The 21,549-nt window shown below is 52.6% G+C and overlaps 1 protein-coding gene across 1 annotated transcript in view; it reads left to right on the top strand.

Moving 5' to 3' along the window:
- EDAR (ectodysplasin A receptor) overlaps positions 1 to 21,549 on the top strand; it is a 94,679-nt gene that overhangs the window by 48,785 nt on the left and 24,345 nt on the right. Inside the window, exons 2-5 of the mRNA XM_001139583.7 lie at positions 9,407 to 9,475; positions 10,196 to 10,318; positions 11,059 to 11,240; positions 16,935 to 17,020. Coding sequence (XP_001139583.1) covers positions 9,425 to 9,475; positions 10,196 to 10,318; positions 11,059 to 11,240; positions 16,935 to 17,020 — 442 coding nt within the window. The 5' untranslated portion in view covers positions 9,407 to 9,424. The remainder of the gene's footprint in view (positions 1 to 9,406; positions 9,476 to 10,195; positions 10,319 to 11,058; positions 11,241 to 16,934; positions 17,021 to 21,549) is intronic.

Genomic DNA, 21,549 nt, shown 5'->3' with positions numbered 1-21,549 from the left:
GCAGCTGAGGTGGGGAGTGGGAGGCAAGGGCTGCAGAGTAGGAGGCACGTGGGCAGGCTCGGCCATGGAGGAGCCACATGTGCTTTGCCAGCCCCCATACGTCCTCCCTCCCTGCACCTTCCCCTTCAGACCATCCGAGCCATCCTGGGAGGCTCAGCCTCCACCACCCATGTGGGCACCTTCTGCATTACCTACAATAGCCAGCCTGAGAGGAGCAGCAAGCCCTCTGCAGGCCCTCGGGACAGGTAATAATGGCAGTCATCTTTTCCGCCTCTTCACGTCATTGCCTGCGGCAGCTCTGTACTATTTTAGACTATATTGATCCCGGTGCCAATAAATGGTTCATATTCTTCAACTTCCGTAACTTAGAGGCTATCGTCTCAGTCAAATTGATGTCTTCTGTCTGGCTGACATAGCTTGGGATTCTAGTAGCGTGTCTTTCAATGATTAAGGATTACGTTCTTGTTTTGCTTTTGTTGTGAAGCAGAATCAGTGTCACTGAGACACGTTCATGCAGGAGGCCTCGTCTCCATCACACCACAAATATTTTAAGGTGCCAACTTTCTGTTCTCTAGTGGAGTCCAGATCCAACAGGAATGGCTGGGTCTGGGGGAGGCAGGGCAGGCTGAAAGTATTGCTTTCCAAATATCTCTGAGCTGATGAGAGCAAAGAAATGAGGACAAGAGCTGAGGGAGGACCCAGCACAGTAGCCCATTGGCAGAAAACAAGAAAGAGTTCTTGGTTTTATCAGAATGCAGTTAAGCGAATAACTCATTCATCTATTGCTGAGAGAAGAGGGTATAGCAATGGCCTTACAGGGGATACACTGTGACTGCATTTCCTCACGGGACATGTTCTCCTCCTCCCAGCCCTCACCCACACTGTTCCCTCTCTCTCTACTTTTCCATTGTGATTCCTGGCTAACTCTTAGCCATCATCTCTTCTTGGGACTTGGGACAGTCCTCCTGACCTCCCCACCTGGTAATCTGTCATTAGCACCCATTTTCACATACACATACTCTGCACTAGACACTTGAAGTCAGGAGTTCAAGACCAGCCTTGCCAACATGGTGAAACCCCATCTCTACTAAAAATACAAAAATTAGCCAAGTGTGGTGGCGCACGCCTGTAGTCCCAGCTACTACAGAGGCTGAGGCAGGAGAATCCCTGGAACCTGGGAGGCGGAGGTTGCGGAGGTTGCAGTGAGCTGAGATCGTGCCACTACACTCTAGCCTGGGTGACAGAGCAAGACTCCATCTCAAAAACAACAACAACAAATGGAAGGATGAGTGGCATGTGTATTAAAGTGCTGAAGAGTGGCTCCTATCATGTTTCAACAAAACTTCATGTTACTATGCTTATATAAGAGTCCTAGAGTGGCCAGGCACGGTGGCTCATGCCTGTAATCCCAGCACTTTGGGAGGCTGAGGTGGGCAGATCATGAGGTCAGGAGTTCGAGACCAGCCTGACCAACATGGTGAAACCCCGTCTCTAATAAAAATACAAAAATTAGCTGGATGTGGTGGCGGGTGCCTGTAGTCGCAGCTACTCGAGAGGCTGAGGCAGGAGAATTGCTTGAACCCAGGAGGTGGAGGTTGCAGTGAGCCAAGATCATGCCACTGCCAGCCTGGGCTACAGAGCAAGACTCTGGGGGGTGGGGGGAGGGTGGGGGGAAGAAGTCCTAGAAAAACTTGCATTTTGTAATTTAAAGCAATGTGTTAGTTATGATAACTTTTCTGATTTCACCCTGAAAATGCTTTCCCTCAATTTTGATAAGGCAAAAAAGTAGGGATTTTTTTTTCAAAACTTCTCCAAGCTTGTCAGTTCGACAAGATCCTTTCAGCTCTGAGGCATTCAATGAAACAGAAATGAAATTGTGAACACATATCTTTACAGCAGGACATTGGGATGAGGATAAGTGCTCTCCCTCTGAACTTCTGCATGGATATTTGCAAGCCACGTTATTTTCGTGAGCAATCCTCCAAGAGTGCAGAGCACCCGAGCACCACAAACTGTGGGAAATGCAGAGAGAGCTTCCTTCCTCTTTGGGACGCCAGCCCCAGTTCTGTGTACAAGTGCACACACACCTGCTTCATAACATAATTAGCATTCTGAGAAGCCCAAACCTAGTCTGACAAGCAGCAATAACCATGTTGGTGTTCAGAAATGTTTTTAGGCCACAACTGTTTACTGCACTTCAGAAATTATCATCGTCACTGGTTTATATGTAGGAAAATAAAGACTAGCGGAAAAAGTTGAGTCAAATAGAAAGATGAGATGTGAACAGATGTGTCCAAAATACTGATTTTCCATGCTCTTCCTGCCTCTGTGGGTTCTGCTGAAGATTCAGTGATGCACAGAGAGTTCTGAAGAATTGGACATGCTTATTTGTATTAGTAGTGATCCTTCAAAAGAAAATCTAGAAGTAAATAAGTGTTTCATGCATTATATTTATTATTCTACGTGTGCAAGAATATCTGTTTTCTGAGTATTATCTCAATTCAAATTAACAAAGGAAACTTGGGAACTTGGATTTTAAACTTTCAACTCAAACCTACCTCTGTCCACGTCTTTTGAGAAGGCCCCACCCGAGGGCTCAGGGCCATTTGGTTTGCCCTCATCTGTGCCTCTCCCCGCAGGTCCACTGTGCATGGGGCCTGTCTGGGTTTGCCACATACACACACATACATTCACACACATACATTCATATGCATACACTCATACACAGATACACACACACATACACACACACATACACATCACATACACTTATACTCACACATATAAACATACACATACACACACACAAACATACACATACACTCACACACATATACACACACTCATATGCAAATACACTTACACATAAGCATACACACACATAACATTCACACACTCACACACACACTCACCTACACTTACACATGCATACATTCATACACACACATACACATACTCTTATGCACACACTCACATATACACATGCATACACACATCCTCACATATACAATACATACACTCACACATAGGTGCTCACAGATATACATACACTCACGTGTATGCACACACTCACACCCATATGTTTGGGGTGGGCAACACCCTTGAGAGACTTAGGGCTTGAGAGAATGCAGGGACACAGCCCACCGCCTTTGAGGGGCTGCCAAAGGTCAGTTTGCCCCTCATAGCCCTGAAATCTTCACCAGGGAGTTTGCAAATGAAAGATTTTCAGTGCAGTGATAAAGAAGAGTGGCTGCTTATAAACCCCCATGTGATGCTGTTTGAAACTCTGGGGCCCGCCAGTGTGCTCTGTTGCCAGTCACTTCTGTTTCAGCGTCACCCTCCACTCCAGCCTTGGGAAGGACGGTGCCTGTGGTCTTGACAAGACGTTTGGCCTGTGCTCTGCGTGTCTGTTCCCTGGCACAGCAATGCGGGGGGGCCTCCCCTGCCTGGCCAGAGAGGCTGGGAACAGGACCGGCTATTTAATTTGTGGGACCCAGTGCAAAATGGAAATGGGTCAGAAATCACTGAGGGCTTCAGGCTGGCAAGGCCAGCAGGACACTAAGTGCTGCATGGGGCAGGAGGGACTCCCAGGCTACCTTCTCTGCTTTCCTCCTGCTCCGGTGAAACAGATCCGACTAAAGCAGAAGTGGAAAGAGAATGCATCCCTCTCCTCCCAATCTAATATTAATTAGCACTCCTCAGCTGAGACAGGGAAGATTCAGAGCTGTAAATCACATCAAATGGAAGTGTTTTCAGCTGCTCTGATGGTGACCTTGCGGGCTCCCTACAGGGAAGGGAGGTCTGTCTGGGTTGATGGGAAGTGGGGGCTTCAGGGAGGCGGAGGAGTACTGAATCCTGCTGGGTGTGGGGAGGAGGCCACCGGCAGCCTCCCCTTAGGTCTTCCTGGAGGAAGGAGAGCGTGGGAGGCCGGGGAAGGAGAGTAGCGCTGGGTGGGCAGGGAGCCGCAGCCAGCTCTGTGGCTGCCTCCCAGACACAGGCCGTTGCCAGCACCTTGCCTCCCGCCATGGAAGAGCTTGTGCCCATGGAGCTGAGTGGGCCAGCCACAGCCTCTCCCCGCCCTGTCCGTGATGCGGTCAACCCAGGCGTGGCAAGCCCTGCTGGGCCAGGCCAGGTAAGCACGCTGGAGGGGCCACAGACAAAAGGGACATCCGTCCTACAGACTTTAAAAGGTAACTCCGAACCATCAGGCCTGCCAAGGCTTCCCACAGCCACCTGGCCTCAGCTGCTTCCCACAGATATGAGGTGTGGCCCTTTCAGGGAGAAGCTTTTGGAAGAGGTAGCACCGTCACAGTCAAGGGGGGCCCAACTGGGTGGAAGAATGGGAAGTCCCGGAGGCTGGACCATCTGCCAGCCGAGGCAGTGACTCTGCTTCTCCTAAAGGTGGTGACCAGTAGGGAGGACGGCCACCTTCTTCCTGCAGTGGGCACTGTCTGTGCTCTGGAGGCAGCCGTGATGACAAGTATAGGCAGTCAAAGCCACACCACCAAGGGTGAAGGCCATTCCAAGAGGCGAGCAGCTCAGAGAGGAGACTGAGTCTAGGGGAGGGCGGCTAGGAAAGGGGGCCAAACTTGTATATAATGATGTCTTCCATGTCTGGCTCCCTGGACAGATAAAGGCCCAATAGAGCAGGGACGCTATCTGTCTGGCACCGTCCTTAGGGCCTATAAGATTGCCACATAGTAGCAGCTCCGCAGCTCTTTGTTGAATAAATGAATGAACTCTAACAAGATTAAGGGAATCAGTGTCTAGTGCAGAGTCTGCGTGTGTGTGTGTGTGAAAAGGGGTGCTAATGACGGCATTTGTTCTTTGGAAGAAGGCCAGAACTTAAAGAGGGAGAGACCCAGCCAAGGCTTTCTTCCTGGGCTCCCAGAAGGAATTAAACATTAATTAAACATTAAACATTCTCTCCCCACCTCAGCAAGATGTTGCTAGGAGATCGTCTAGACCAGTGCTTCTCAAACTTTAATGTGCACACAGACCACCTGCAGATCTGGTTGAAAAGCAGATCCCAGACAGCAGGTCTGGGCGGGGCTGAGATTCTGCATTTCTAATGAGCTCCCAGCTGATGCTAATGCTGCTGGTCCAGGGGCCCCACTTTGAGCAACAAAGTGGCAATGGTGAGGATTAAGCCATGGTAGTGCCTGGCTGGGGTCTGAGCTCAGTAGTCATAAGCTGATGTGATTACAGCTGTGTCATCATTCTAGATGGGAATTGAGGAAGGAAGGGCCAAAGGCAGAGAAAGAGAGAGCAGGTCGGGGAAGAGAAGCTGTTAATTCAGGCAGGAGTGGGCAGACCTTTTCCGTAAAGGGCCAGATTTGAGATATTCTAGACTTACCTGGTCATGGGGTCTCTTATATCATGAAATGCCTACAGGCACTAGGTAACCAACAGGTGAGGCTTGACTCCAAAAGAGTGTGTTCACAGAACCTGCTGGGTGGCTACTGGCTTCATAACCCCTGAACTGGATCACTAGCCAATTAACTGGTTAGTTCCACAAGTTAAGCAGCAGCCTTGTCTGCCTCAGGTGGCAAGAGACATTTCCACGCTGCTTTGGTTTGAATGTTTTCCCCACAGTTTATGTGTTAAAAACTTAATCCCTTAATCCCCAGTGAACAGGTTTGAAAGGTGGGGAGGTGATGAGGTCGTGAGGCTCTGCCCTCATGAATGACTTAATGTCATCATCGCGGGAGTGGGTTCGTTATCTCGAGAGTGGGCTGGTTATAACAGTGAATTGGCCCTGCTTGCACTCTCTTATCACCATGTGATGCCCTCTGCCATATTATGACATGGAAAGAAGGCTCTCACCGGATGCAGCCACGCGCTCTTGGACTTCCCAGACCCAGAACCCCAAATAAACTTCAGTTCATTAGCCAGTCCGTGGTATTCTGTTCTGGCAGCACAAAGCAGACTAAGACAGGTGCTCCCTCTCCCCATCACTGTCACAAATATGGGAGCTCAGTGTGCACGAGGCTGGAGCCCCACCTCAGTCAGGTCCTTGGTCTCATACCCCAGCAGCATTGCCAGGCACTGATGGAGATTGGGGATCCCCAAAGTAAAACAGGAGATCACGACTGGGAGCCATCAGCCCCCCAGCGCCCAGTGGCCCACCTCCTGCCTGTATCTGCAGTCTGAGAAGTGGGATCCAAACCACAGGCTGCCCTGTGCTCCCCTCCCCCAGACCCCACTCACCCTCTCAGAGAATTGGTAACAATAATGAAACACATCTAAGGCAACAGACTTTTAGTTCTGCTTTGTGTATCTATTCGTTTTTCTTTTCTCTCTGCTTGGGTTTACCTGGGAACGTTTTAATTGCGCCTTTCGATAAGTGCTCCTGGTTGACACTAAGGTGCGGCAGGCCCAGCCCTTCTCAGTTATTCAGGGAAGCCCTCCGAGGCTCAGCTATAATTAGAAGTCAATTAAATTAGAAACCATTCATATAGTTCTTGGAAGGCCTCCAGCCCTGCTGAGAGCCTCTGGCCCTATCCACAGACTCAGTGGAAACCTATCTCTGCTAACCCCACCATCCTGAAGCCAAGTCCAGGGCTGCTGGGAGGGGGAACAGGCTCCTATCAGTTCCCCTTCAGGCCTTTGCTTGCACCCAACCCTCCCCCACCTGGCGGGCTGCAGGTCGCCCTTGCCTCCCCGCCACCCCGATCTCCCGTCGCTGCCTGCCCCAGCTTGCTCTGTTGCTAGAAGGAAAACACCCAGCGAGTTCACCACTGGGGTGGCTGGCTCCTCAATCTTGCCTCAGTCCATTTAGTGTTTTCCAAACGGTAAATGCAACACTGAAGTGCAGGCAGTGTGTGGGGAAAGGCAGTTTTTGAACCTCATCAAGAGGGTCTGGAAACAGAACTCTTCCTTCCCCAAAGCCACCTGGAGGTCTCCACCAAGTGAGACACCTCCAAGGTGACTGGGCCAACAGCCGAGACCCAAGGAAAGACCCAGGACCACTGCTGTGCTTTGCCAGTGACCCCAGTCAGGTCTGTTCTCTGGGATCTCCCCTGGGACCCCCTTCCCCCGCCTATTCTTAGAGCAGCCAGGGACACACGATTTTTCCTTTATCACAGAATTCATACTCTCTCTTCTAGACCACTCAGACAATACAGACCTGCATAAAATAAAAAGTGAATGTTCCCCAGAATGCTCCCTCAGTCCTTGGTCACCCCCACCCGATTTCAGTTACTGCCAAAAAAATCTTTGCTGGAAGTTCAGCAGGCATCGCTCCAGACCTGCTTTCATGCATTTAGAAACTTTACAAATACACCCGGAGGCATTTTTCTCTATCATTTCTTTCTCACCCAACAACAGGTGTTACAGCCCTGCTTGGTGTTTCAGGAAACTGAAGTTCCTTTGGATTTTTTGTGGGTGTTTATTTGTTGCAATGATAAACAAGCGTACCAGCTTAAGGCCCTGCCAGGATCCTGCCCACCCTCTTCGTACGGGAGCGAGGGCATGTGCTGTTGTACTCGGGAGGCAGGACAGGCGTGCTCCCCAGGGATCTCTGGAAGGCCTGCAGACTGGAAGCTCCCTAGCAGCCAATTAACTGATTAGTTCCATAAGTTAAGCAGCAGCCTTGTCTGCCTCGGATGGGAAGAGACATTTCCATGCTGCTATGGTTTGAATGTTTTCCCCACGGTTTATGTGTTAAAAACACATACGTACTTGGCATTGGGTGCATCTCCTAAAGGACCATTCTCTTTCCAGAAATCTCAGTGAACAAGCCCTTAAGTCCTGGGGGATTTGGAAAAGAAGATTGTCCATGTCAGTCCCCACTGACAGGGCCCCTGGTCTTTTGCTCTTCTCCACCGTTCCCTGGCTGCTGACTTACACAGCTCTCACCTCCTTCTCCAACTTAATTTCTTTCTTTCTTTCTTTTTTTTTTTTTTTTTTTTTGAGACTGAGTCTCACTCTGTCGCCCAGGCTGGAGTGCAGTGGCACAATCTCGGCTCACTGCAAGCTCCGCCTCCCGGGTTCATGCCATTCTCCTGCCTCAGCCTCCCGAGTAGCTGGGACTACAGGCGCCCACCACCATGCCCGGGTAATTTTTTTGTATTTTTAGTAGAGACGGGGTTTCGCCTTGTTAGCCAGGATGGTCTGGATCTCCTGACCTCGTGATCCGCCTGTCTCGGCCTCCCAAAGTGTTGGGATTACAGGTGTGAGCCACCGCGCCCAGCCTCTCCTACTTAATTTATTTCCAATAAATAATCTTTCGCTACTTTTCTCCCTAATGCCTTTAGGCTGTTGCAGGACTTTTCCAAAAGAAAGAAAGAAAAGGAGGAAGGGAGGGAAGCTTCCTATGTATCATGGCATATGTTCATCACGGTATTTTTGTGTGTGGTATTGGGAATTAATTGGTTTTCATGACCAATGATGGCTTGCTAAGGACAAGAGAATTCTGAGGGTGAAAGGTCTTGGGGAGTTTGGGTTCCATGGCCCAGCTGGTCTTCTGGTCTGAGTCAGTGGTTGATTCTGGAAGGTTCCTCACACAACCCAGCATCTAGAAGAGTACTTGCTGTTTTGTTGTGGCAAGAGGACAGTGAACCAGAGTGCAGCCACTGGGGAATTTAGGCGATCACTAGAGCACATTATTTCTCTTTGTAATTAGCCAGGCTAATTAATACCCAGACTATCAAGTAAAATTGCTTTGAGTCAGAAACACAGGTCTCCATTCAGGAAGTGAAAAAACAAGCAAAAAAAAAAAAAGAAAAAAAAACCCACCTCCTCCTTCAAGGGAGTGCATTCGTGTAATATTAATAGTTGGTGAAAAGTATCTGAACACCTGAACAGCTGCAGCCATGCTCAATCCCTTAAGTAGCTGTGTGACCTGGGGCAAGTCACTTAACCTCTCTGGGCTCCCACTATCTCAACTGTAAAGTTAGGTTATTGGACTTGTCCACTTTGATGGACAACCTGTTCTTAGAGAGGAAGGAACACTAAGCTGGGGCTGGGAGAGCATCCAGAGGGGCAAAGACCAGAATCTAATTCCTGGCAGTCTCTCCAGGGGTCCTCCTAAGTCCTGGAGCCCAAAGGCCAGGACTGGCTTGGAGGACTCCAGACTTAAAGCTCACGTAAGACTAGGTTTCTCCAAACCCTCTGAGCACGAGAAACACAATCACTAACCTCGGGTTTAACCGTGGGCCCTCCATGTGCTCCCAGCCTCCTCTCAGGCTCCCTCCCAGGCATGGCTGCGAGGCTGGGAAGGCCCCAGAGTCAGCCCAAGTGGCATGGGTACAGCTTCAGCTTCATGGCTGCTTTTTTTTACGATGTATAGTTTCCCCTCTGTTTGCTGGAAGGCACCTTATATCCAGTGGGGTTAAATAAAGGTAGCCAGACCCCCGGCTGGGGTGCTACCGCCAGTGCCCAGCTAATGACGCATGTCTTTCAGGTGAGCCCTTGGGAGAGGATGGCCCATGTGGGGGACTGCACGCAGACGCCCTGGCTCCCCGTCCTGGTGGTAAGTGGTCTGAGCCCCTCACCCCCACAGCACCCTCATCCTCATGATGGTTGGACTGTTTCTTAGCCTCTTCAGCTGTAAAACGGGAATGCTGATCACAGTCCCTCCTCCACAGGGTTCTTCTGAGGGTGAAATGAAACCAGGCCTGCAAAGCACAGAACTCCGCCCCAGGCTGAAGTTACATTGATTTCGTTGGTAGCTCCCTTCATAGGGTCTCATGGATATAAACGTTCTTGATTGCTTGTTTGTGGTGTGATACACACAGCCCTGTGTCTATGTGATGAGCTCGTGCTTGGGGGCCGCGCAGCTGAGAAAGACTTGGAAGACTCAGACCCCCACCCCCATCCTCCTGGACACGCCGGTGTTCTGAGGAGCCACTGTATTAGAGGCTCAGTGGGGGACAGGGGCGCCTCCTCCATGACCTTGGCAAGTGCGTTGATGAGGAGAATTCAGAGCAGGCCTTGATGGTGGGATGAGGCTTGGCCAGCAGGGGTGAGGCAGGGTGGTTCTAGTGGGGGCTGGCCGTGCCCAGGTGATCAACCAGGAGCCACTGGAGACTTAGCAGCAGTGAGCACTCACAAACGGGCACCTTCCCAGACCGAGCCCCCAGCAGAGCCCCCACCGCAGGGCACCCCCTTCCTATGTCAACCTTGGGGTCTTGCAGGAGTCACACGTGTTTCTAAGGAGGTACGGAGGCCACAACACCCCCTTTGTTGGCAGGTGTCTCTGATGTGCTCAGCCCGAGCGGAATACTCAAACTGCGGTGAGAACGAGTACTACAACCAGACTACGGGGCTGTGCCAGGAGTGCCCCCCGTGTGGGCCGGGAGAGGAGCCCTACCTGGTAAGGACCCAGCCCTCCTGGGGCCTGGTGCGCTCTCAGGGGAGGCCTCCTGCTTGTGGCATTGTTGCCCTGAGCCTGCATTGCTGTGTGAGGGGATGCCAGGGTATATCAAACCAGCCAGTCACACTCCCTGGACGTTGAGATTGATGGCAAGAGCTGCCGTGAGCCCAGGAATGGCACTCACCAGCTAAGCATTCGTAAACAGATTTTTCAGGAGTTCTGAAATGTTTTTAAAGGATCACTTTCCCACTCTACCCTGATTAAATGAGCGTCAGATCATCTGATTGGAAGCAGGATTGAAATATTCTCCAGTACTAGTACATTTTTCCCTGAGTGCTGCATCTCCCTCCGCCTCTGGGCAAGCTAAGCCTGGGTGTTTTGTTCAGCACTAAGGGAAACCTCCGGGGTTTCAGTGTCCGGTTCTTGTAGCAAGCTGAGGAAAGTCAGATGCCAAGTGCTACCTGCACTGCCTGGGCATTCCAGCAGCTCGCTGAATTCATCTCAAGGAGGCTCAGAAAAGGGGCAGCATCTGGAGCCTGAGAGTGGCGAGGAGAGGGGCAAGCCCAGAGCATGAGCTGGTTCCTGGGGGGCTTTGCAGTTAGGACAAGTCAGGAAACCAAGGCCCGGCAAGAGTAGCTTCTGGAGACAGCTGGCACGTCACTGCCCAAGGACCGTGGGCCGAGTCCATATGGTTTGGCTGCTGCACTCACCTGTGTCCCCTGTCCTCTTTCCCTGGACAGTCCTGTGGCTACGGCACCAAAGACGAGGACTACGGCTGCGTCCCCTGCCCGGCGGAGAAGTTTTCCAAAGGAGGCTACCAGATATGCAGGCGTCACAAAGACTGTGAGGGCTTCTTCCGGGCCACCGTGCTGACACCAGGGGACATGGAGAATGACGCTGAGTGTGGCCCTTGCCTCCCTGGGTAAGCACAGGCCCTCCTGGCAAACCCTGGCATGCTTTCTGCAGAAAACCTCGAGGGGCTACGGGCAAGGACCTTGGGAACAGGGGGTCATGGAGGGCTGCAGGCCTCGGTGCAGCCGCACACCTGGCCTTGGTCCCGTCCCACAAGGAGCAGCATCCAGGACGGAGAGTCCTGGCCCCTCCGGTGGACAGGCAGCCCATCAGGCTCTGCCTCTGTGTCTCCTAAGTGGCCATTAACCATCATGATATCTTCTGACCACCAAAAGGAAACAAATTGCTTGAATACTTACAGTGCAGTAGCACATGTGAAACACTTTGGGAAAAAGAAAACTAAAATTTCATGCAAAAGCAGCATTTTTAGTATCCTGGGAACGCTCTGGGGAAGTTACTAATAAAAATATTTGAGTCATATGATACCTATAATCCCACCAAAATGATTATGCATCAGAAGTCTTCAAAAAGCTGAAAATGCAATTAGCCTGAAAGAGAGAAAGATAAAATCTTCCTTTTTCCAGGCATGACACCTCAGCAAATTCTGCCAGGGACCAGGAAAATACAGACTCTCAATCCCCAGAAAATCCTGAGCCATGATCATTGCTGCTTCCTCCCCCTAGTGGCCACAACACATCATGCTTTGCAAGGGCTACAAATAGAGACTAAAAATAAAAGCAGTGGTGGTGTCCCTGGTACAGCTGGTACAGGTGGGAGAGGTGATGGCAGTGATGAGGCTGGTGGGGACAAGGGAGGTGATGGCAGTGATGAGGCCGGTGGGGACGGGGGAGGTGACCACAGCTTAGTGCATAAGGCACACTCAGAGTGTCCTAGGAGTTGCAGAAGGACCTCTCACCTCATGGCTGGGGAGGTAGTGTCAGCAGAGGTCTTGGGAGATTTGTGGAGGTGATGCCTGGATGAGTTAGGCTAAGAAGTAGGACTAGGACAGAGGCCTGCAAGTGGAGATGCCGACGCCAGAGTTCAGAGGGCTGAGCAGCTGGGCAGTGCCTGGGGCTCTGATTGGGTCCCTGTGGCCAGAGCAAGAGTTGTACACCTGGGGGTGTGGACAAGCTGGGCAGGAGGGCAGGGAGCAGATGGAACCAGGCCCTGGAAACCACCGCTGAAGACTTGAGCCTTCCGCTTGAAGCTGATGCAGGTCAACACGCAGACTGCTGAGCCAGGGATGCTGTGGGCAGGGAGAGGGCTGGAGCAGAGGCACCGGGGGTGGAGGAGAGGAAGAATCTGAGAGCCCCCTGAAAGACAGCACTGACCAGGGGTGCAGATGGCACTCAGAAGGGGAAAGAGATTCAGAAGAGGATACTCAGGTGTCTCCGTGACTGGCCATGTGGAAATAGTGCCATTTGTCAGCTGCAGAAGACAGGAGCAAGAGGGTGCTCGGTGGGGAGGTGGAGGGAGGATAGAGGTTGTGTGTGTGGAATTTGAGGGGACTATGGGACATCCAGACCTAGATAGCTAACCCAGAGATGGCCTGAACCTCCAGGCAGAGATCCAGAGCTGGGAAGTCAGCTATGCACTCAGGGTGCTGGGAGCCGCTGTAGTAGAAGGGTTCCCCATGAGGCAAATTCCTACTGCAGGGAGAGGGTGGGTGCACCACGGAACCTCGCTGACCTATGCTGCTGGCTCTGGCCTGGCTACGGTTCAGACCCGAGAAGGTGTCCATCAGTACCCGAAGGCCCGGGCTGACTCTGTGGCCTGAAGACAACGTGCTTGGTTCTGATACATTTACCAGAAAGTGTGTAATTACTAAAGAAGTTGGACACTGGAAGGGTGGTGAGCTCCCTGCCTCTAGAAGGATTCAGGCGAATGTGGACAGCCATCTGCAGAATTAGTGGGCAGGCTGCTCTCTGGGCTTTTAAACATTCTTTCCAGTGCTGGAATCATGATGCCTCCCGCCCTACTCCATGGGACAGTGACCTGCTCAGTCCACACCACTCTCAGCACCCAGGACATAGCAAGGCCCAGCACACCTGCTGGGCAGGCAAGGGACCCTGTGCAGAGACACCCTCAGCACGTGCCTCAGAGTGCCTTCGCACTGCTCCGCAGGGGTGCAGACGATGGGGACAGTTTCCAGGTTGGCTCCATGATGTGCTGTGTCTGCTCAAAGCCTCACTGCCAGTCCCAACGCCCACCAAAATTGAAGGCCCCCGCCTCACCTCCGAATCCCAGCCCCTCTCAGGGGCTCATGCTGCCCCCTCTACTGCAGACAAGGCTTCCCCAGGGTAGGACCCTGGAGGCCCCACTTCCTCTTACGAGGCTGTCACGCTGTGTCACAGAGGAGGATCACAGGAGTCTTGGCAGGCCGGTGTGACTAGCTCCATGAAAGGCTGCGTTCATTCCTGAATCCGAGTGGCTGTCAGGCTATGGATGCGGATTGCCTTGTCCCAGTCTCTCCTGGGCCCAGGCCCCTGCCTGCGGTTTGGCAGGTGCTCCTCCTGATGCTCCGCCCTCCCCACAGTGTGGCCAGGACACTTGCTGAACAATGAGCAGCACCCGAGGCTTTCCTGTTGGGAGAGGTTGTGTGGGAGGACCTGGGAACCAAAACAGGAGGAAAGGGGGAGAGAGAGGTTACGCTTCCTCACCTCTCCAGGGCTCAGCCCGGAGGAGCTGCACCGCCCCGCGATTCTGGATGGCGGGGGCAGGGGGCAGGACACAGCGACTCTGCGCTGGTTCTGCACACCAACACGGTTGGAGGAAAATGAACATCTGGGAATCTGCGGCGTCCCTTACAGGCGTGAGAGTCCTGAAGAAAGGAACTCTCTGGGAAAATCTACACCTACAGACTGAGAGAAAGTCAGTCCTTAAACAGCAGACCCCAGGGGACCCATTTAAACTGACTCTTGTCCTGGGCTATACACCTGAATCAACCCATGTAGAACAGGGGTTGGGGGACTAGGGAGAAAGACAAATATGGATCAAAAAGTAGGAAATTAGACCTTTCCAGAAAGACGAAGGGACCGGACACTCTGTAGCTGGGCCAGAGATCCCTAAATGAACACCTGATTTCGGGTTGGTGACAAGCCCAGGCAGAAAAAGACAGCCACATGTTCTTTGTTGCTGTGCAGCCCAGGATGAGAGACCCAGGTGTAAGCCAGGCGGTGAGGAGTTTAGCCTAGTCCTACAGAGAGAACCTAACATTTAGAAATGTTGCATGCAGCAATACGTGCTAGAAAACGGTGGCTTCTCCTTGTCAGGAGGCACTGAACACTCACTGGGTGAGGAAGGACAGTTTCATAACAGCCTCTTGGAGCCAATGTTTTTTTAAAAGTTTATCACCGGTCAGGCTCGGTGGTTCACGCCTGTAATCCCAATACTTTGGGATGCCAAGGCAGGTGGATCACTTGAGGTCAGGAGTTTGAGACCAGCCTGGCCAACAGGTGAAACCCCATCTCTATTAAAATACAAAAATTAGCCAGGCGTCGTGGTGCATGCCTGTAATCCCAGCTACTTGGGAGGCTGAGGCAGGAGAATTGTTTGCACCTGGGAGGCGGAAGTTGCGGTGAGCCAAGATTGCTTCTCTGTACTCCAGCATGGGCAACAGAAGGAGACTCTGTTTCAGGGGGAAAAAAAAAGTGTATCACCTTTCAATATTCCTTAACTGAGTGACTTGATAGGTTGCATAGCTTGACCCATACACATGACCCCCACAGATGAGGGTGGCCAGCCTGTGACAGAAGGTGTCTCGTGCCCAGGACAAGTCAAAGACACAGTCGTGGGACAGAGCCACCACCCTCCCCATGCTCAAAATGTAGTGGCCCCATTGGGCACCCATCATAAAGCCGGGTGTTCTGCATCCACCGTGTAGCCTTGGAGCTTTACCCACGACAGAGACCAAGCCCGGCACCTGGGGTGTGAACCAGGATGGGCAGAGAGGCCTTTTGGGGCCTCTGTCCACCTCAGCATCAAAGTTCCACGGAGAAGAACTTGGTGTCATTCATTCATTCAGCCAATGTTTACAGACAATCATCCTTCCTTAGTACCTAGCACAAGGTCCAAGGAATAGAGACGTGAACAAGGCTTGCCCTGGAGGGCCTCCCAGCCCAGGAGCGGGACCAATCCCCCTAGGTGGGAGAGAGAATGTGTGGAGGTAGAGTGAGAAAAGGTGGAGGAGGCAAGGGCGAGGAAGTGAGGCACAGAGGAGGTGAGATGGGGAGCAGGTGGCCACCTAGGAGCCTGAGATATTTCTCAGAAGTGTCAGCATGGGCCAGGGACGTTAGAAAGCTGCAGGTTGACCTGGTCTGGCCCACATGCCCGTGAACTCACAAGGCCACGTGGCAGACACGTGCCTTGGCCTGCCTCATAGAAAGAAGTGGCTTCTGGAGGGCAGAAGGTAGATTTGCGAGAGGCTTAGCTGTAAAACTGGCTGTCGTGGCTTCTCTGGGAGGTGTTTTGAGATTGGTTAATTAATGTTTACAAGATACACAGGGATCTGAGGATAAAGGGCTTTGAGGGAGGGCAGGCAATTATGGTCCTAACATTACTGGTAACAGTCCAGGCTCAGGAAGGCAGGAGCCCACAGACCCCCGTGCCAGGCTGCTGCTTAGCACTACCGTCAGCAGGGGCCTCCATGGGGCCTGGCTAGTAAAAAAGAGATTAGAAAGCAGCCATGGAAATATTCCTTCTCATCCCAGTTCTTGAATCGCAATAGGGAAAGTGTTGGCACCGCTCACGTTATTTAATCGACTTCTCACAGTGTGACAAATGGCTCCATGCTCTCCGCTGAGCATTTGTTTATGGAAAATGGGCCCAGGCTAGGATAGGAGCTAGAGCCTGCAGAGGGAAGGCGCCCGAGCTGGGAGCCCCAAGGAGAGGGTGGTGCCAGCAGGGGCTGTGCCTGGGAGCGGGACAGCTGCAGGGAGCACAGCCACAGGGCAGACCCCTGAGAGCAGGACCTGAGCAGTCATATAGCCATGGGGCTGGCACTGTGACATCGGGGAGCTGAAAGACATAATGAAACATCACTGGGAGCTGAAGGACTTCAAACGGAGCTACTGTGAATGATTTGTCCCTTGCACTGTGTGTGCAGCCCCAGCGTAAAGGCTTGCACTTCCAAGGGTGTCTTCTGTCAAGTGCTTTCTGAGAAGGAGGCACTTACAACCTGGTTGTGTTGCCAGCTATCATGAGGGCCACCTGCATTGACCTCTCTGGACAGCACAACCATCTGTCTCCTGCAGCTGCACTCTGGTGGCATTCAGCAGCAGTAAAGATGGCTTGGGAGTTCCAAGGGTCCCAGAGGCACACTGATGCCTATAATCCCACTAGGCTGCAGGCTCTGGGGAGGGTGCTCACAGAGGGCATGTTCCTCCTCCAGGAAGGTCTGGCCTTGGTTGGTGTGACCCCTGGGGGGCTAAGCAGGCCCTACATGTGGGGGCACAGGGATATTTCTGGTGGATGATGTGATGGCACACACACTAAACACAGCCAGCAGAGAGAGGAACCAGAAAGGGGCTGAGATTAAAAGAAAGGCCCATGTTGGCAGCTCAATATTGTTAAAAGAATGCTCCATTTCAAGACAGGCTGAAACCCCAAGGAAACTGAGTGGACAGAGCAGGTGACTGACTGGGCGTGGCCTCATGCCCGACTTGATCGTGGGCCTGCAGACTGGCCACCGTGCTCTCTGCACCAGTCCCTGCCTGTGTGCTGTCCAGCTCACCTGTCTCTGTTTTGTCTTGTCTCTCCCCCGTAGCTACTACATGCTGGAGAACAGACCGAGGAACATCTATGGCATGGTCTGCTACTCCTGCCTCCTGGCGCCCCCCAACACCAAGGAATGTGAGTGTCTGTCCTTCCACCAGCACGGTATTTGTTCAGCACGGATCTCTTTCACTACAGAGGGTGTAGGAAAGAGCCGATCCTGGCACCTGGACAAGGTGAATCACAGTAACAGCATTAGTGAAAGTGCCCCTGTGGCCTGTCCAGGCAGGTCTATGAAGGGAGGGAGGTTTGCCACATCTGAGCCTTGAGTCAGAGGCTGAGGTTCTAGTGCAGGTCGGCCACCAGCTACCTGACAAGTCACTTAACCTCCATGAGCCTCGGTTTTCTCATCGGTAATATGGGGGTACTAACATCTGACCTTCCCATCTCTCACGGTTATTGTAAAAACAAAGGAGATCACAGAGGCAAAGTACTACTATTTTGCAAAGTACTACAAAGTGCTAGGTGATAGTGAGGCCAAGGAAAATATAAATGTGATCACAATTAATGAAACAGATTCCACAAAGCACATGTAAACAGTCTCAGGAGTTTATAATCCTGCCTTGGGGTGTTTCTTTCCTGCTATCCTTTCTGGCTTTCATGGGCATCTGTTTATGAGGAAGGGCCAGGTACCTCTGCCTCAGAGGAATGTGCTGTGTAGACTCTTAGATGTGTGGTCTGGGGAGAGACGAAGGCAGGTAGGACAAGCAGCTGGGAGGAAGCTGGGTGTCTGGTGCCGGGCTGCAGGAGCACTTGCCACCCTCTGGCTCCTTCAAGGGTGGAGGAGGAGCTGACCCTGGGACCCTGCCTCTCTTTGCTCTCCATAAGGCGCCACTACCCCCATGTCTCATAATAATGTTGTCCAGGAGAAGAAGGAGAGCCTGCATCTTATCACGCTGGAAAGAAGGGGAGGAGCAGGAATGGGGCGCAGCATCTCCTCTCTCCTTTTGGTCAAGCCAGGAGGAGGGTTCTGTGCTGTGGGCTGTGCTGCAGGAGGAGCAATGCATGAGCCCGGCACCAATGTGTTTGCTCGTCTTCAAAGCCATTTTCCTGGCCAGCCATATGCTAATTAATTCACAAATTAGAGGAGGCCGCAGCTCGGCTGCCAGCCTGACTCATGGTGAAGCCAGCTGCCATGGCCCACATGTCCTCTGTGGGGATCTAGGCTGATTCAAGGCCAGATCATTCTGGGGTGAAGAACCAGTCTGGAAAGATGTCAGACACCCCCCACCTATTCAGAAAAGCATCTTTGCCTGTGGAACCTGGGAGAGGAGCAGCCCTCCTCAGGGGCTTTTCTGTTCGAGAGTTCTCACATGGCACAGCCTTCAATGTTCAATGTCTGGCAGCCAGAACAGACTTGAGTCACGGCAGGGGCGCCTCTCTAAGTCCAGCAATGAGGTCTATCACATGTGGAAAGCAAGCAAAGTCCCCTGAGTCCTCAAGATTTTAAAGATGGGCGCACCCCACTCCCACCCCCAGCCCTTGCCTGCTTTACTGAAAGCGGGCTCCGAGGAAGGCCTTGGGGTAGGGCCTTAGAATCCAGCCCTGAAGGAGGTCAGCAGAGAAATAGACAGTCCTGCTGTGTTCTCATTAGAGGCCCCTTGGGCAAGGCCCCAGGCCTTGGCTTACCCATCTGGGAAATGGGAGATGCGGCCAGATAGGCCTTGGGGTGGATGGAGCCCTCTGGGTTAGGGCCTCGGTGTGAATGCCAAACAGAGTGATGCCCTCCACCCCTGGGCCTGCCCTGGTCTCAATCCAGAGATCTCTTTACTCAGAGCACCTGCCCAGCAGTCAGCAAAAACGTCAGAGCTAGAAAGCCCCATGGAGTCACTAAGACCCACACACACAGGACTGCCATCAGCAGCCCCACCCTGGGCAGCAAACATTTCATCAGGAGCCCGAAGTTGCCAACTGGCTGCCCAGGTCCAGCAGGCCCTGTCTTTGTCAAACCCACAGTTGTGGTCAAGAGCACCTCTCCCTCCCCTCTGTTTTCTTGATTTACCTGGGCCCTCGCCAGACAAAGTGCACATCCTTGGTACTCCGCAGCAACAAATGGTGGATTACGCAAACCACCGTCAGACTTGCCGAGGGCCCCTGGCTGAGGATGACACCCACCTAGGAGAGCTACAGCAGACAATGGGTCGCAGCTGCAGGGTAGACACCAGCCAGGAGTGAGCCCAGGTCAGTGTCAGGGTCTCCCCAGCCTAGGAGTGCCCACAGCTCTGCCCCACACCTCCCAGGCTCTAACCCTATGCCCAGGCACCTGTGCAACGCAATTACCTCCTATCCTTAAAGAGATGGCAGCTTCTCTGCACCTCTGTGAAGCAGAGGGTTTCAGGGTGGTGATTCGCAGGGGAGCACCCTGGGGGTTTCTTATGACTCGAATTGCTTGGCCCACCCCCGATTCACCAGGTCTGGGTGAGCCAGAGAATGTACATTTTTAACAAGTTTGGGAACCACTACGGTAGGTTATGAGCCTGCTCTGGAACTTCACTGCCTGAGTTAGACGAGTTATCTCACCTCCCAGAGCCTCATGTCCTCTCCTGCCCCGGGCAGCTCCCAGTGGTGCCCACTGCCCAGGCTCCTGTGTGGCTCAGGCGCAATTTTGCCCACCAAATCCTCCCAGAAGCACATCATGAGTGCCCCAGGGCGTTAATTAATGTGATGCAGCCCCTCAAATAACCCTGAGGAGAAATGAAAAAGCAACATATATTTTCCTTTAAAATGGAATAAAATCATTCCAGTTTCTGGGGTTGCCAAGTAATGAGAGGGAAACCAAAGAGGACAGGCGTCAGATTGCAGATCAGTCCTGGCTGTGGGTTGGTTGTCACCTTGGATTAGAACATACTCGCCCCCAGCTCTGAGCCTGTACTCAGTGACTGCAATACTGTGGAGCCCTGTAGCCCGATGAAAAGAGATGAAAAGGCCTTCGGTTATTTTTCAGTTAAATTAAAGAGCAAGATGTACTTCGGGTGACCAGAGCTTTCTGGTTTTCTTTTTTCCCTGCACCATCCTGCATAAAGGGATCTGTGATTTAATGACAGTGGGGGCAGGGAGGTCAACGCGTTGCCCTGGCGTAACAGAGAGGAAGATAGGGTCCAGCATCAGGCTTGGGTTTCATTACAAGTTATCACCCCTGGGAAAGTGTCCTCATCTGCAAAATGGGGACATGATTGTTGGGAGGAAAGATGTGATGACGTGGGCGATGCATGTGGAGTGCTTACTCCAGTGCCAGGCGCCAGGCACTGACCAGAGATGAAGCATCCCAGCCCAGCAGGCACCATGGCTCCACGGCACGTGAGCTGGCCTGCACTTCCCTCACTGACTGGCGGTGTGGACAGCACACAGAAGGGGAAAGAGATTCAGATGAGGACTCAGGTGTCTCTGTGACTGGCCATGTGGACATGGTGCCACTTGCTCAGCTGCAGAAGGCAGAGGCAAGAGGGTGCTTGGTGGGGAGGTAGAGGGAGGGTGAAGGCTGTGTGTGTGGAATTTGAGGGGACTGTGGGACATCCAGACCAAGATAGCTAACCCAGAGATGGCCTGAAGCTCCAGGCGGAGAGATCCAGGGCTGGGAAGTCAGCTACGCACTCAGGGTGCCGGGAGCCACTGGGCAGAAGGGCTCCCCATGAGGCAGCTTCGTAGTGCGGGGAGAGGGCAGGTGCCCTACGGAGCCTCGCTGACCTACACTGCCGGCTCTGGCCCGGCTACAGTTCAAACCCGAGAAGGCACCCCAGGGCCTGGGACACTGGGCAGCAGAAATCCCTCCCTAGAAACAGCGGTCAGGGCCGGGTGCAGTGGCTCACACCTGAAATCTCAGCACTTTGGGAGGCCTAAGCAGGCGGATCATCTAAGGTTGGGAGTTCAAGATCAGCCTGGCCAACATGGAGAAAACCCGTCTCTACTAAAAATACAAAATTAGCTGGGCGTGGTGGTGCATGCCTGTAATCCCAGCTACTCGGGAGGCTGAGGCAGGAGAATCACTTGAACCTGGGAGATGGAGGTTGCGGTGAACTGAGATTGCGCCATTGCACTCCAGCCTGGGCAACAAGAGCGAAACTCTGTCTCTAAATAAGTAAATAAATAAAAAGCGGTCAGAGGGTTAATGAAAGAACGCAATAGCCTGGCAGCTGTTTTCTTATCATCAGTGACGAAGTCCCCTCGGGCAAATCCAGAGCAGGCTGGCCTTTTGGAGAAATCTCTGCTACTCTGCGTACTCCCGTGGTTTCCGTCTCTTGTGCCCGGATGCTCTTCCGTGATACTAAACAGCAAGCACTGCCCCTCAGGTGTGAAGCGGGCCTCCCAGCCTCCCAGACACCGGCGCTCAGCTGCTCCTGGCTCAGAGCCTCTCAGACCTGACTGCACACACATCTCCAGGGACCCGCTGAGCAATGGATTCTGACACAGCGGGTCCCAGTGGGCCCGAGACTCAGCATTTCTAGCAGGTTCCCAGGGGACCCCACTTTGAGCAGCTAGAGAGTCTCTGCGAGTCTGCCCACAGTTCAGAATCTGCCACTGGGGGTACACAGCCAGTGCCACAGTCTGGGACCCCTTGTTGACAGCTCTAAGAATCAACAAACAGATCATTCCTGAAAATGCGATCTTTT

Source organism: Pan troglodytes, chromosome 12 (assembly GCF_028858775.2).
Source record: "Pan troglodytes isolate AG18354 chromosome 12, NHGRI_mPanTro3-v2.0_pri, whole genome shotgun sequence".
Taxonomy (NCBI): domain Eukaryota; kingdom Metazoa; phylum Chordata; class Mammalia; order Primates; family Hominidae; genus Pan; species Pan troglodytes.
The sequence above is the reverse complement of the archived record's forward strand: the minus strand, read 5'-3'. Positions and strand labels throughout refer to the sequence as shown.